Below are 14,605 nucleotides of genomic sequence, written 5' to 3' on the forward strand. Positions count from 1 at the left end.
GTATATAATATGAATGTTTGTAATGCAATTTTTTACTAAATTTGTTCCTACTTTTTAAAAAGCATTTAAAGTATTTTACAAGCTATTTCTGCTTTTGTTTTTATCCTGCATTTTAATGTTTTTTGACTGTACAGCGCTTTGAAACAGTATTTTTTCCCCCACAGTATCAAATCTTATACAGCCAATAATATGTATGTACATGTTTTAATAACAATACAGTTTAGCCAGGTAGATATACATTTTTATGATACTGCAGGGGAGCTCACTAAGAAGCAATGCTTATAAGCGTGACACCCCCCCCCCCCCCACCCCCCCCCCCAAACAGGTATGCTTGTTGAGTCCAAACCAAACACCCATGTCACTTCCATTACATACATGTACATTGGGTTATCAGTTAAAATAGCACAAGATAGGGCTCATTACTTAACAGGCTGCATGCTGAAGGCACTGAACACATTTGGTGATCGTCAAAGACAAGTATTCTCACTTGGTGTATCCAATAAAAAATCTGTGCAAATTTCGACTCATTGGTCGTCAAAGTTGAAAGAAAATAAAGAGAGAAAAACACCCTTGTTGGACAAATTTGTGTGCTTTCAGATGTCTGACAAAAGGGCTTCAGGGCTGAAGTCTTAGCTTCAAATAATTTAGTGAGATTTTACCTTTTCCTCAAAAACTGAGTAGCTAAGCCTAGTTCAAACTTCCTGCGAATGCAAAGTGAGTGTTTGTGATGCAGTAATCGGTAGGCCCAGTTTTTCCAATTGTGACACAAGAAAATTTGCTTCAAACGAAGCATTCGCAGGAAGAAGGAACCGAGCTTTACTTAATCCCTATTGTAAGCTTCCCACATTGTACAGAGTTTGAAGATTTCATAGTTTGTATAACATTTATAGTTACCTGTTCATGTTTGTTGTGACATCATTTAGCCTTGGAGAAGGACTCTTCTAGGGTTGAAACGTCAGGCCATTAAACTATTTTTTGTATTTATAATTTCAGAGCGGATCTGTGACCCGCCATGTTTCAATGGAGGAACGTGTGAGAAATCACAATGTGTTTGTCCGAATGGTTACACTGGGAACTACTGTCAGATACTCGGTAAGTTATCATTCTGATAAATTTTCAGTCATCTTAATACACTCACTGCTGCAAATATGCCCAAATGAATCAAAACTAATTAACAAGGCAATTCAATTTAATTCAATTCAAACATCCCCGTGCCAAAATGTATGGAATGATGTCATGGGATGTTCTGGATGTTTAAACATTTTGCCCATAAGGTTATCAAATACAATTGCAACTGACATCATTTTATTGTGAGGTTAAAGATTTGTGTATTTTTTGTTCCCACTCACATGAGGGCTTCACATTTATGAAAGGTTCTGCTTAGCAATTTTTTTTAGCTAAGCAAGAAATGACCGGGCTACTGTTCTAAGCAATGGTAACTGTATGGTGCTCTAGCTGTTTACCTGTTTTTGCTAAGCAAAAGTTGTCTGTGCTCGGCTAGTTTTTGTGCCCTTGAGATATGCCAACACTCTCCTTAGGACACATATTTGGTTGTTGACATTTCTTCTGGTTCATCTATTATTGTTTGTTATTGTTTTCACTCTGGTCTTTCTTTCTGTACAGATTGTGAGCCACCCTGTCTGAATGGTGGTGAATGCGTAGACGACGTTTGTAAATGTCCGCCAGGTTGGTCCGGTATAGACTGTGCAGTCGAAGAGAGCGTTGTTTTACAAATCACCAGAACTACAGACTTTGAGCCTACCATTGGAAGTACCGTGGTGTACTTGTGTTATACAAATGATAGTACCACAACAGAGTCACCTGTTTGGACCAATCCTGATGATCATGAACTACTAGTGGGAGACCCAGGTAAGTCTGGTAATTTCAAGAACATTTCTGAAAAGGAATAACATCGAATTGAGCAGAAAAATATTTAAAAAAACTATGAGTAGGAATTATGTTTTGGCAGGCCTTAAATTAACCCATATTACCCAAAGCAATGAAACGATCCGGCCTGTCAATCAAACTGTGTGCGTTCACCCATTTGACCAATCACAGCAATGATTGTGGTCGGACAAACTCGGTCATGCGTGCGCATAAATTTGGCACGCGTGGCAGAATTGTGCAGAACGTGCGCAGTGGGCGGAGCTTAGTAGAAAGCCGAAACGGTCCATTGCAGAGGTGCCCTATGCTTTTGCTGTGGTGCCCTTTGCAAAGTTCCAATACAAATTAGCATTTCCTCATAGAAGTGACCCTTACCCGAGGAAAGTTGCTGTACCCCCCCCCCCCTTCAAGAGCAAAGTTCAAGGCCTGTTCTGGTAAATGTTGTGTGAGGATTTGTGAACTTAACAGATCCTTGTTGGTTTAATATGGAAGTAGTTTCAAAGGTCACCTGTATAATCCTTCACCAATTGAACTGTTTCTTCATGTTGTAAATTCCAAAATTTCAAATCTGTTTATTTTGTCAAATAACCGTGTTGTCTTGTTATGGGACACATGTAAAAGAACCCAGTGCACTTATCCAAAAGAGAAGGGGGTTGCCCAGTTGTTCCTGGTTTGATTGGCAGCATATTGCGCCTTGTAAACCATTACATGGTGCAATGTAAAAGGAGTAGGTTTCATAATTCAAACGAAGTCCCACATACATGTACCTTGCAGGAAAATACTGTATGTTAAAGACACTGGCCACTAATGGTAATTGTTAAGGACTAGCCTTCACAGTTGGTGTATCTCAACATATGCATAAAATAACCAACCTGTGAAAATTTGAGCTCAATCGGTCATCGAAGTTGCAAGATCATAATGAAAGAAAAAAACACCCTTGTCACCAGAGTTGTTTGCGTTTAGATGGTTTGATTTTGAGACCTCAAGTTCTAAATCTGAGGTCTCGAAATCAAATTCGTGGAAACTCGAAAACTATGGCACTTCAGAGGGAGCCGTTTCTCACAATGTTTTATACCATCAACCTGTCCCCATTACTCGTCACCAAGAAAGGTTTTATGCTAATAATTATTTTGAGTAATTACCAATAGTGTCCACTGCCTTTAAGGCACCTTGAGCGCGCATGTAAAAAGCCAATTTTAATATTATTATTATAATTATTATTTGTATTATTATTTGGGACTAATCTATTATTATTGGTTTCCAAGGTGATGGAACGCGTATCTTTGTTGAGAACTTATCTCCATCTGCAAGTCAACTGGTAATCACTAGCCTACAAGAAGAAGACATAGGAACGTACACCTGCTCAGGTGGTCCCCTGGTGGCCTCGGTTATTATTACCATGAATCGTAAGTACAATCAATTACTCAATCAGTTTCTATGTTTTTGTAAATTCTGTATATTTTGTGTATGAATAAAGTGTTTGCTTTGAAAAGTCAAAAAAAAGTCAATCAATCAATCAATCAAGCAATCAATCCATCAATCAATCAATCAATCCATCCATCCATCCAACCATCAATCAGTCAATCAATCAATCAATCAATCAATCCATCAATCAGTCAATCAATCAATCCATCAATTCATCCATCCATCCATCAATCCATCAATCAATCAATCAATCCATCAATCCATCCATCAATCAGTCAATCAATCAATCAATCAATCAATCCATCAATGAGTCAATCAATCAATCAATCAATGAGTCAATCAATGAATGAATCAATCAATCAATCAATCAGTCAATCAATCAATCAATCAGTCAATCAATCAATTAATCGTAACATTTATATGGCGCCATATTCGAACGATCATTGCTCATTGCGTCGTACAGTAAGCTCTTGTTAACCATGTAAACAGGTGAGATTTGAGTGACATCTTAAAAGTCTGTGTTGTAGATGATTGTCTGATGTTAAAAAATAAATAAAAAGTATCAATAAACCCAAATGGCTTAATTTTGTCCACAGCATCTGAAAACTCTTGTAGTGGTGAATGTATGAATGGTGGAGTGTGTAACGATGGAATCTGCCTCTGTCCACCGGCCTACACTGGACAGTTCTGTCAACTTGTTGGTAAGTAGTCTCTCACTTAAATCATGTCTTGTTTAAAGGCACTGGACTGTTGGTAATTGTCAAAGTCTAGCCTTCACTGTTGGTGTATCTCAACATATGCATAAAATAACAAACCTGTGTAAATTTGAGCTCAATCGGTCATCGAACTTGCGAGATAATAATGAAAGAAAGTAAAAACCCTTGTCACACGGAGTTGTGTGGGTTTAGATGGTTGATTTCGAGACCTCAAGTTCTACATGTAAATCTGAGGTCTCGAAATCACATTCGTGGAAAATTACTTCTTTCTCAAAAACTATGGAATTTCAGAGGGAGCCGCTTCTCACAATGTTTTATACCATCAACCTCTCCCCATTTCTCGTTACCAAGAAAGGTGTTATGCTAATAATTATTTTTAGTAATTACCAAAAGTGTCTACTGCCTTTAAGTAGAAACTATACATATTGTAAACTTGCGGGTACAACCATGTGTAAATCTCTTTTGTTGGAGTGGTGGCTCTGAGAAGAGCTGGTTTGGTCCTGACGTTTCGAACAGTATACTCTGATCGTCTTCAGGAGCAGAGTATACCGTTCGAAACGTCAAGACCACACCGGCTCTTTTCAGAGCCAACACACTCACTCATGAGAGATTTACACATGGTTGTACCCGCAAGTTGACTATTTATTTATAGTTTCTTCTTATTCTCCACACCATGCAAAGCTTCAAATAATACTTATGTCATGTTTAATTTGTTCAATCGTTTAATATCAGTGTAACCTGAGTTGTGATTTAATGTGATAACAATGCAAATAAATAGTGAACTTGCGGTTACAATCATGTGTAAATCTTTGAGTGTTGGCACTGAAATGAGCCGATTTGGTCTTGACGTTTCGAACAGTATACTCTGCTCGTCTTCAGGGAAAGGGTTTCGCCCCAGTGTTCCTGGTTTGATTGGCATCATATTGCGCCACAGCACATTGTTAACCATTACATGACACTATGTAAAGGAATTTGTCTCGTACTTGGTGCTCCACAATACCTTGCAGGATACCTCAGTTGGCTTGCCTTTTGTCCCCAACCCCTGGCTCTGTGCCTTTAATGTGACTTGCTGTGCAATTATTTGTTTTATCTAATTTGTCACTGGCACTAGCCCGTTTGCCCTTTTAATTTATAAAAACAAATTGTAATTCCAAATGTTTTTTTTGTAATTTTTAAACATTTCTATTATTTATGAATCTCTGTATTTTAAACTCAGTTCAGCTTGTAGCTGCGATGTTTGAATGTGTTTTAATAAACCAATAATAATATTTTAAAGAAGGAAAATACTGAATGTTGAAGCACCTTGAACTCCACTGAGTGACGGATATGAAAACTTTAGAAGCCACTATTATCCTTATTATGAGTCGGTTATTAATGGCACCATACAGGTAAACACTCTGAAAGTGAAGGTGTGTAATTGAAAGATTTGTGACTGAGAAGAATTTGTGATTTGATTTGATTTGTTTTTAGATCTTGAATGTCGCTACCCATGTGAGAATGGTGGATCTTGTATCAGTGGTATCTGTCTCTGTATGGCGGAGTTTGAAGGAGTCTCTTGTGAAATCAAAAGTAAGATATTTTTTGATTTTTTTTTACATTTTTGAATTTTTTCCTGACCACCCCAATTTGAGAAATGTTGGGATATGAAGACACTTAAGAATTTTTTTGACACTGTTGTCGTGTGCAGACAAGATCCATTTGTTGACTTTGTTTACAGACTGAATTCATTTGTTATTGTTGTTATTTACAGTTGAGATTAATTTGTTGACATTGTTGTTATTAACAGACTTGATAAATTTGTTGACATTGTTGTTATTTACAGACTTGGTTAATTTCTTGACATTGTTGTTTTTTACAGACTTTGTTAATTTCTTGACATTGTTGTTTTTTACAGACTTTGTTAATTTCTTGACATTGTTGTTATTTACAGACTTTGTTAATTTTTTGACATTGTTGTTATTTACAGACTTTGTTAATTTCTTGACATTGTTGTTTACAGACTATATTCATTTGTTGACATTGTTGTTATTTGCAGTTGGGATTAATTTGTTGATATTGTTGTTATTTACAGACTTGATAAATTTGTTGATATTGTTGTTGTTATTTACAGACTTGGTTAATTTCTTGACATTGTTGTTATTTACAGACAAGATTAATTTGTTGACATTTTTGTTATTTACAGACTTGGTTAATTTCTTGACATTGTTGCTTTTACAGACTTTGTTAATTTCTTGACATTGTTGTTATTAACAGACTTTGTTAATTTCTTGACATTGTTGTTTACAGACTATATTCATTTGTTGACATTGTTGTTTTTTTGCAGTTGGGATTAATTTGTTGATATTGTTGTTATTTACAGACTTGATAAATTTGTTGACATTGTTGTTGTTATTTACAGACTTGGTTAATTTCTTGACATTGTTGTTATTTACACACAAGAATAACTTGTTGACATTGTTTTTATTTACAGACAAGATTAACTTGTTGACATTGTTTTTATTTACAGACAAGATTAATTTGTTGACATTGTTGCTATTTACAGACATGATTAATTTCTGGACATTGTTGTTAATTTGTTGACATTACTGTTATTTACAGACTTGATAAAGTTGTTGACGTTATTGTTTACAGAGAGAGGTTGTGCCCAGGAGTGTCAGAATGGTGGAATCTGTTTGACTGGTTTATGCCGATGTCAACCTGGCTTCACTGGAGACTTCTGTGAAAATAGACGTAAATACTCTCTTTGTTTTTTACCCCTTGGATTTGTTTGCTCTCTTTCTAAGATGGTTTCTCTTCAGATAACAGAAACTTAAAGGAAAATCTGAATAACCTAGTTTTAAATTTTGTTTATTTGTGGCTTTGAAGGCAGTGGACACTTTTGGTAATTACTCAGAATAATTATTAGCATAAAACCTTACTTGGTAACGAGTAATGGGGAGAGGTTGGTGGTACAAAACATTGTGAGAAACGGCTCCCTCTGAAGTGACGTAGTTTTCGAGAAAGAAGTAATTTTCCACGAATTTGATTTCGAGACCTCAAGTTTAGCATGTGAGGTCTCGAAATCAAGCATCAGAAAGCACACAACTTCATGTGACAATGTTTTTCTTTTCTTTCATTATTATCTTCCAACTTTGACGACCGATTGAGCTCAAATTTTCACAGGTTGGTTATTTTATGTATATGTTGAAGACTGGTCTTTGACAATTACCAATAGTGTCCACTGTCTTTAACATAAACAAAAATTGTAACCTTTTCACCTGTTTTCGTTTGTTTTCATTGCTGCTTTAAATGAATATAATGTTTATAACATTTATGCTAATGCAGTGTATGGATTGATTTTGAAATAATTTGTTTCTAACCCTTTTGAAGATTGAAACTCAACAACCCCAATCCTGTTTTTACAATGTTACCCTGTTGGTTTGTTCATCCTTTTACACAGTGTCTGTCACCCTATATATTCCCCCTACAGGGTTAGTTCACCCTTGTATCACAGTGTCTGTCACCCTATTTATTCCCCTTACAGCTATACAGTGTGAACCACCCTGTCTGAATGGTGGTGTATGTGTTCACCCTTGTATCATAGTGTATGTCACCCTAAATATTCCCCCTACAGGGTTTGTTCACCCTTGTATCACAGTGTCTGTCACCCTATTTATTCCCCTTACAGCTATACAGTGTGAACCACCCTGTCTGAATGGTGGTGTATGTGTTCACCCTTGTATCATAGTGTATGTCACTCTAAAGATTCCCCATACATGGTTTGTTCACCCTTGTATCACAGTGTCTGTCACCCTATTTATTCCCCTTACAGCTATACAGTGTGAACCACCCTGTCTGAATGGTGGTGTATGTGTTCGTGGTCAGTGTTATTGTGCGGATGGATTTGAAGGCAACTCATGTGAACTAATAGGTAGGATATAGTGGTATCTTTCCTCACCTTCCACCTCTAAGACCCCGTGTTCAAATCCAATTTGGGGCACTATACATGTATGTGGGATTGGGTTTACAGTCCCTGCCGGAGGTTTTACCTGGAATATTTCTCTGGGGTTTTCCTTTTAAGTCTAAAACTGAAACTTCCGTCCTTGTCCTTTCTCCATTGGGTTATTGGCTAATACCGTGATTAAGTTCAATCATTTATCCATGAGGTTGACAAACCATGGTCTCCTTTATGCTCGGTTTGATGAAGCATAAAGCTCGGTTCATATACTTCCTGCGAATGCGAAGCGTATGTTGACGTCACAAATTCGCAGTGAATAATTCGCAGCAGTTCAACTCTGCTCAACTCACTTGCGAATATCACTGCAAAAGGAGAGTTGTGACATCAAATTCACGTCAAATTCGCTTCGCATTCGCAGGAAGTATGAACTGGGCTTTACACATTTTTTACATACTGTTTTTTACATTTTGGAGATTATGATGTGGGAGAAATTCAAGATGGCTGCACCATGATGAAGGTCTTTAGATGCCTTGTGACAAATAATGCAATGACTTCATTTGAATATTAAGCAAAAGCCATTGCTCAAAATATTCTTGTTCTTGTGCTAATTTATTGTTTCAACATTACATCTTAATTGAGGAATAATCATGATAAGATCTAAAACATTTTATGCAATAAAACATTTGGTAGATTGGTACAATAGACCTTTATCACGCTGCCTCAATCTTGGTCATGTTCTTCATATCGACGTAACAATAATGAATCCTAATAATGATTTTGCAAATAGGAACCAGACTATTTTGTTCTTCCAGCGTCTGTTTAGAACATTGATATAAATGGGAGAAATTCAAGATGGCCGCACCATGATGAAGGTCTATAGATGCCTTACGACAAATAATGCAATGACTTCATTTGAATATTAAGCTGTACCCAATCAAATACAAAAGGCAGTGGACACTATTGTTAATTACTCAAAATAATTATTAGCATTAAACCTTACTTGTTAACAAGTAATGGGGAGAGGTTGATAGTATAAAACATTGTGAGAAATGGCTCCCTCTGAAGTGACGTAGTTTTGGTTGATAGTATAAAACATTGTGAGAAACGGCTCCCTTTGAAGTGACGTAGTATTCAAGAAAGAAGTAATTTTCCACGAATTTGATTTTTGAGATCTCAGATTTACAATTTGAGGTTCCGAAATCAAGGATCTGAACGCACACAACTTAGTGTGACCATGGTGGGACAAGGGTGTTTTTTTTTTTTATTAATATCTCGCAACTTCAATGCCCGAAGACTAGTCTTTGATAATTACCAATAGTGTCCACAGTGTCTTTTTAACATTTGTAATATTTCTGTGTTTACCTGATATAGCGACATATTTGTAGGTTTTGAAGTTACTGCATTGATTTAAAAAGAGAAGTTGACATTTTCATTGCAAGGTTTGTTATTAAGTGTGAGTTTGCTGTGTGTTCTTATGCAGTGAATTTGACAATGAGTTGTTTATTAAATTGTATGAAGTTTCTTTTAACAAGGCGAAGTTTGCAGTAACACCATGTGAAGTTATCTAGAGTAGTGTTGGTTCTGAAAAGAACCAATGGTTGACAACTCAACTTTTTGATCAGTATGCTCTGGTCATTTTCAGAAGTTTCTTTTTATGCTATTGAAGTTTTTTGTTTTTTTTCTGATGCAAGTTCGCCTCAAACAAGGCTAAAAGCCACTATACATGTAGTTAAGGGGCTAAAAAATAAGAAAATGATTAAACATGACAACAACTCAGGAGAGCTGGAGGCAGGAATTGATATTCCTCTTATAACAGTCCAGATTGTAGGATGGGGGGAAGCATCCACAGAGCAAGGAGTCACAAAGAGATGCAGTACATTGAATAAAGCTGTTGGAATGACTCCTTGGTCATACATCTCAGCAAATCAAGGGTGTATGGATGAGAAGAAGCAGAAAGTCTGGTTCCATACTCATGATGATGATGACTAAAATAAACAATTTTGTTTCTATTTGTAGTTGGATCGTCACCTCAGATTATAATCAATCCATTCGCTGGTCAGGTCTTAGCGTTAGGGGAAGATGCAAACTTCCTTTGTAGACTACGTAGTATCGATCTTGAACCAGGAACCGTACCACTCTGGGTCGGACCGGATGGAGCTACCATCGGCACAATTGGCTTTGGTAAATATCTACAGTTTTTGTTTTTTTCACTTAGTTTCTTATTTTACTATAGGTTTGATAACAATATTACCCAGTCAGTTTTACTTGTGGTTTGTTATTCGATATGGTGGAGGTTTCGTGGCCAAGTGGTTAACAGCACCGCCACCGAACTCAAGCTCTGACTTTTTCAAGGGAGTTTGGGTTCGACTGTCTTGACACTTGTGTCCTTAAGCACTGACAACTGCTTCGTCCTACGTATGGGACGTAAAGCTGTAGGTCCCATGTGTTGCTACAACAACTATCAACGCATGCAAAAGACCCCACTGCACACTTATCGCACAGAGAAGGGGGTCCGCCCCGGTGTTTCTGGCAGTGTGACTATCTTCAATTATGAAGGCTGCACTTGAAAGGAAGAAGAAGTAGAAGAAGAAGAAGATATCCAAAATAGAAAATTGCATCCCTTTAAGGTGATCCCCTGGCTGCCGCTTCCCAGGTTGTAACGTAAACTTTGGTGTGATCCCCTGCTGCATGACAGTTAACGGTTGTATGGCTCTTGACTGTCGCAAGGAACAACGATATAGGAGAACACCTGCAACTTAGGGCTACTAGTAGCTCAGTTGGTAGAGCTCTGGAACACTAATTTTGAAGGTTGTGGTTCAAGTCTCGCTTTAGTCAATTTGACTTTGTTCAACCCCAAATAATTTCACAGTTTCCATTGTTCCCTTGGTTTATTATTTCATATTTCCTTTGTACTCCCCTTGTGTTCAAATCTCCCTTGCCGCCAGAATGTAGTTGTATCGTTTTGACTGAATTCGCCTTTGTTGCCTTTTTAATTGTGTCACCCATTTTTTTTTTTTTTTTTTTTTTTAATGCTGTTTTCCCAATTCATGTTTGTCTGTTTTTCTAAAGAAATATTTTTAATATTGTATTTAAGGAAATATACGTGTACATATATTTTTAATGTAATTTTATTGTAAACCAAATTTTTTCAGTCTGTGACTTTTCATTTGGTGACGTATTTTTAAAAGTAAACCAATTTTGCAACTAGCTGAAGTAAAGCTTTTGGGCTATTATATTATTATTTGAATGAAGAAACAAAACTTTAATTATTTGTTGTTGTTGTTGTTTTCCTACCAAGGTGGTGATCTACACAAATACATCGAGGTTCTGTCCGAGTCTGTGGTCAATCTCCTTATCAACGATTTCAGGTTGGAGGACGCAGGGAACTATACCTGCATTGCTGGACCATTGTCAAGAACTGTGTCTCTCATCTCACTACGTAAGAAAACTCAATCAATTTGTATAAGTAAATTAGTTTTTTTTTTTTGCATGCAACCTTCCTTTTTCCTTTTCAAGGTCCAGAGGGACGTGTTTCCTCTCAAATCAATCAATACTGGGCCCAATTTCATAGAGCTGCTAAGCACAAAAATTTGCTTAGCATGACATTTCTTTCTTGACAAAACAGGATTACCAACCAAATTTCCACGTGATTTTCAGGATAAGCAAACAACAGCTGAATACCAGTAACAAGTAATATGCAACAAACAGAAATTTGGTCGGTAATCATGTTTTTATCAAGGAATAAGTTTCATGCTTAGCAAAATTTTTTGCTTAGCAGCTCTATGAAATTGGGCCAAGGTTGCACCATTATTGTCACTGGTATTTGGGTCAGTCAAATTTCCTGTTGAGCAAAATAATTTGGGGTTAAGTTAATTTCTTTACTTATAAAGGCACATTTGGTAATTACTCAAAATATATATTAGCATAAAAACTTACTTGGTAACAAGCAACGGAGAGCTGTTGATAGTATAAAATACTGTGAGAAACGGCTACCTCTGAAGTAAAGTAGAAAGAGGTAGTTTCTCATTCAAATATTTGAATCTGAGAAAGACCTCAATCCTGAAGCCTTTCTCAGGCATCTGAAAGCACACAAATTTATGCAACAAGGGTGTTTTTTCTATCATTCTTCTTGCAACTTAGATGACCAATTGAGTCCAAATTTTCACAGATTTGTTATTTTTATGTATATGTTGGGATACACCAAGTGAGAATACAGGTCAATTACCAAATGTGTCCAGTGCCTTTAAGTAACTTTAAGAATCTGTGATAGGTTGTACACGATTCCACTTTAGGGTGACGCAGAGTTTTGATATTGATAAAGTGTGGAATTTTTTACCTACAGCTGAGGATTGTCAAGGGCTGTGTCTGAACGGTGGATTCTGTGATCGAGGAATCTGTGAATGTCCGGAGGGATTCGAAGGCGAATATTGTGAATTCTCATGTAAGTTGAACATTGTGAATTTGGGAGTGATCCGTGGCTATATAGCAGTTACAAATTGAATAGGCCCATTGCGTATTGACCAATCACAACCCTGATTGCGCACCCAAGGTCCGACAAATAAAGTCTAACATGCATGCGCAAATGCTTGGCGCGCGCGGCAGAGTTGTGCAGAATGGCATTGGAGAGGCTCACGTGTCCTTGCTCACATGTGCGTCGTGGCCGAAGCCTAATGGATCGGTCTATTGCTTCTTGCCTGGCACCCCTGAACAAGAAGTGACTAATAGGAGACCACCAACAGTTGGGCTGGATAGCTCAGTTGATAGAGCACCAGTTCAAATCTCACTCTAGTGAATTTGTCTTTGTTCAACCCAAAGTTATTCTTCTAACTGATTCTCCCTGTTCCTACCTTGCAGTTGGCGGGGGTCTGTGTAGTCCAGCCTGTGAGAATGGAGCTACATGTGAGCAAGGTGTGTGTCTATGTGCACTCGGATTCACTGGAGAGAATTGTGGTATAGGTGAGTTATAGGTCTGTTATTGTGGGTGGGTGGGGGTCTGTGTAGTCCAGCCTGTAAGAATGGAGCTACATGTGAGCAGGGTGTATCTCTATGTTCACTCGGATTCACTGGAGAGAATTGTGGTATTGGTGAGTTACTTGGTAAAGATGTTGCATGCTGTGGTTTATTTTAATTTGTGAGAACCAATCTAAGAGCATAGAGGAAGATGGTGCTCCCGCTGAAATACAATGTTTTGGATTTGATTTCTGCATTTGTTTTGTTTCTTCTAAGGGCCATGTCACATGACGCAATTTACAGGCAATCTGTTCAAACCATCTCCAAGAAGAGAATCCCCTTACACTTGAATGTACACATATTTTTCTTGGGGATTGTAAGACCATGGAGGTAGAACTACCTCCATGGTAAGACATTGTTTGAAAATTACTCATGTGCTAACAAAGTGGTCCTGTCGCATGCACCGTAGTTGGTTGCCTCCAATTTGTCAGGAAAAGTTGCCTCATGTACATGTGTACTAGACCCTTTAATGAGTTAATGTTAAAGGCACTGGACACTTGGTATTTACTCAAAATAATTATTAGCATAAAATCTTACTTGGTAACGAGTAATGGTGAGAGGTTGATAAACAGCTCCCTCTGAAATGATTTCAAGACCTCAGAATTAGATTTTGAGGCCTCGAAATCAAGCATCTGAAAGCACACAACTTTGTGTGACAAGGGTGTTTTTTCTTTCATTGTTATCTCGCAACTTCGACGACCAATCAATAGAGTTTGTTCTTTTATGCATATATTGAGATACACCAAGTGAGAAGACTGGTCTTTGACAGTTACCAATAGTGTCCTGAGTCTTTAAGATGTGTTCATAGTTTGCCAATAACATGAATAATGTTATTATTTGACTGCTTGATGTTACAGAGATGTCTTGCAGCCCAGTGTGTGAGAATAACGCAATCTGCCAGCGTGGTATCTGCATGTGTCCTGTTGGTTACACTGGACCATCCTGTACAGAAGGTGAGTTAATAATAAAAATAATAATAATAATAATAACCAGATTAGTATTGCGCCACTCCATCTAGATCATGGCGCTCAGCAACAACAGGCAATGAAAAAAACAAATTAAATTAAAGAGTAACTGGAAACCGGTGGGTTTTTAAGTGATTTTTGAATGACGAAACAGTTTCTAGTGTTCTGATGCGAGATGGTATACTGTTCCACAGTTTCGGGCTGGCAGCTGTGAACATGGTGAAGGCTTTGTACAAGTTTGTAACAAAACATTACTTTGTTGTTATATAGCGCTTTATCACAACCCTAGGGGCAAAACAAAGAGCACAGTATTATTTTTTTACAAGATATGTTGAGCTACGTTTAAAGTACATGTATGAGCCCTATTCCTTTATATAAATGACGCTACTCGGGCCCAACTCGGCTTGAGATGTCTGACCACAGGTATGTCCAATGTTAGAAATTCGTCTGTGCCATCCAGGCCGATCCTGAACAGCTTGATCGTGTTGTAGGCCGATGGCGTTGAGATCATCTATAACCTGTGATATTTAGGTGCAGCGGAAGCTTCCACCCTGTCGAAAGCACCACCCTTTTTAGCACCATGTAATGGTTTACAAGGTGCAATAATGGGTAAGTGTCATGCTCTAGGACACAAGTGTCACGACCGGGATTCAAACCCACACTCTGCT

The 14,605-nt window shown here is 37.6% G+C and overlaps 1 protein-coding gene across 1 annotated transcript in view; it reads left to right on the forward strand.

The window, feature by feature from the left end:
* LOC117301759 overlaps window positions 1-14,605 on the forward strand; it is a 241,232-nt gene that overhangs the window by 192,792 nt on the left and 33,835 nt on the right. Inside the window, exons 131-142 of the mRNA XM_033785780.1 lie at window positions 994-1,092; window positions 1,624-1,869; window positions 3,150-3,290; window positions 3,906-4,010; window positions 5,496-5,594; window positions 6,657-6,755; window positions 7,837-7,935; window positions 9,979-10,143; window positions 11,261-11,401; window positions 12,305-12,403; window positions 12,817-12,918; window positions 13,830-13,925. Of these exons, the coding sequence (XP_033641671.1) occupies window positions 994-1,092; window positions 1,624-1,869; window positions 3,150-3,290; window positions 3,906-4,010; window positions 5,496-5,594; window positions 6,657-6,755; window positions 7,837-7,935; window positions 9,979-10,143; window positions 11,261-11,401; window positions 12,305-12,403; window positions 12,817-12,918; window positions 13,830-13,925 (1,491 nt within the window). The remainder of the gene's footprint in view (window positions 1-993; window positions 1,093-1,623; window positions 1,870-3,149; window positions 3,291-3,905; window positions 4,011-5,495; window positions 5,595-6,656; window positions 6,756-7,836; window positions 7,936-9,978; window positions 10,144-11,260; window positions 11,402-12,304; window positions 12,404-12,816; window positions 12,919-13,829; window positions 13,926-14,605) is intronic.

Source organism: Asterias rubens, chromosome 17 (assembly GCF_902459465.1).
Source record: "Asterias rubens chromosome 17, eAstRub1.3, whole genome shotgun sequence".
NCBI classification, from domain to species: Eukaryota; Metazoa; Echinodermata; class Asteroidea; order Forcipulatida; family Asteriidae; genus Asterias; species Asterias rubens.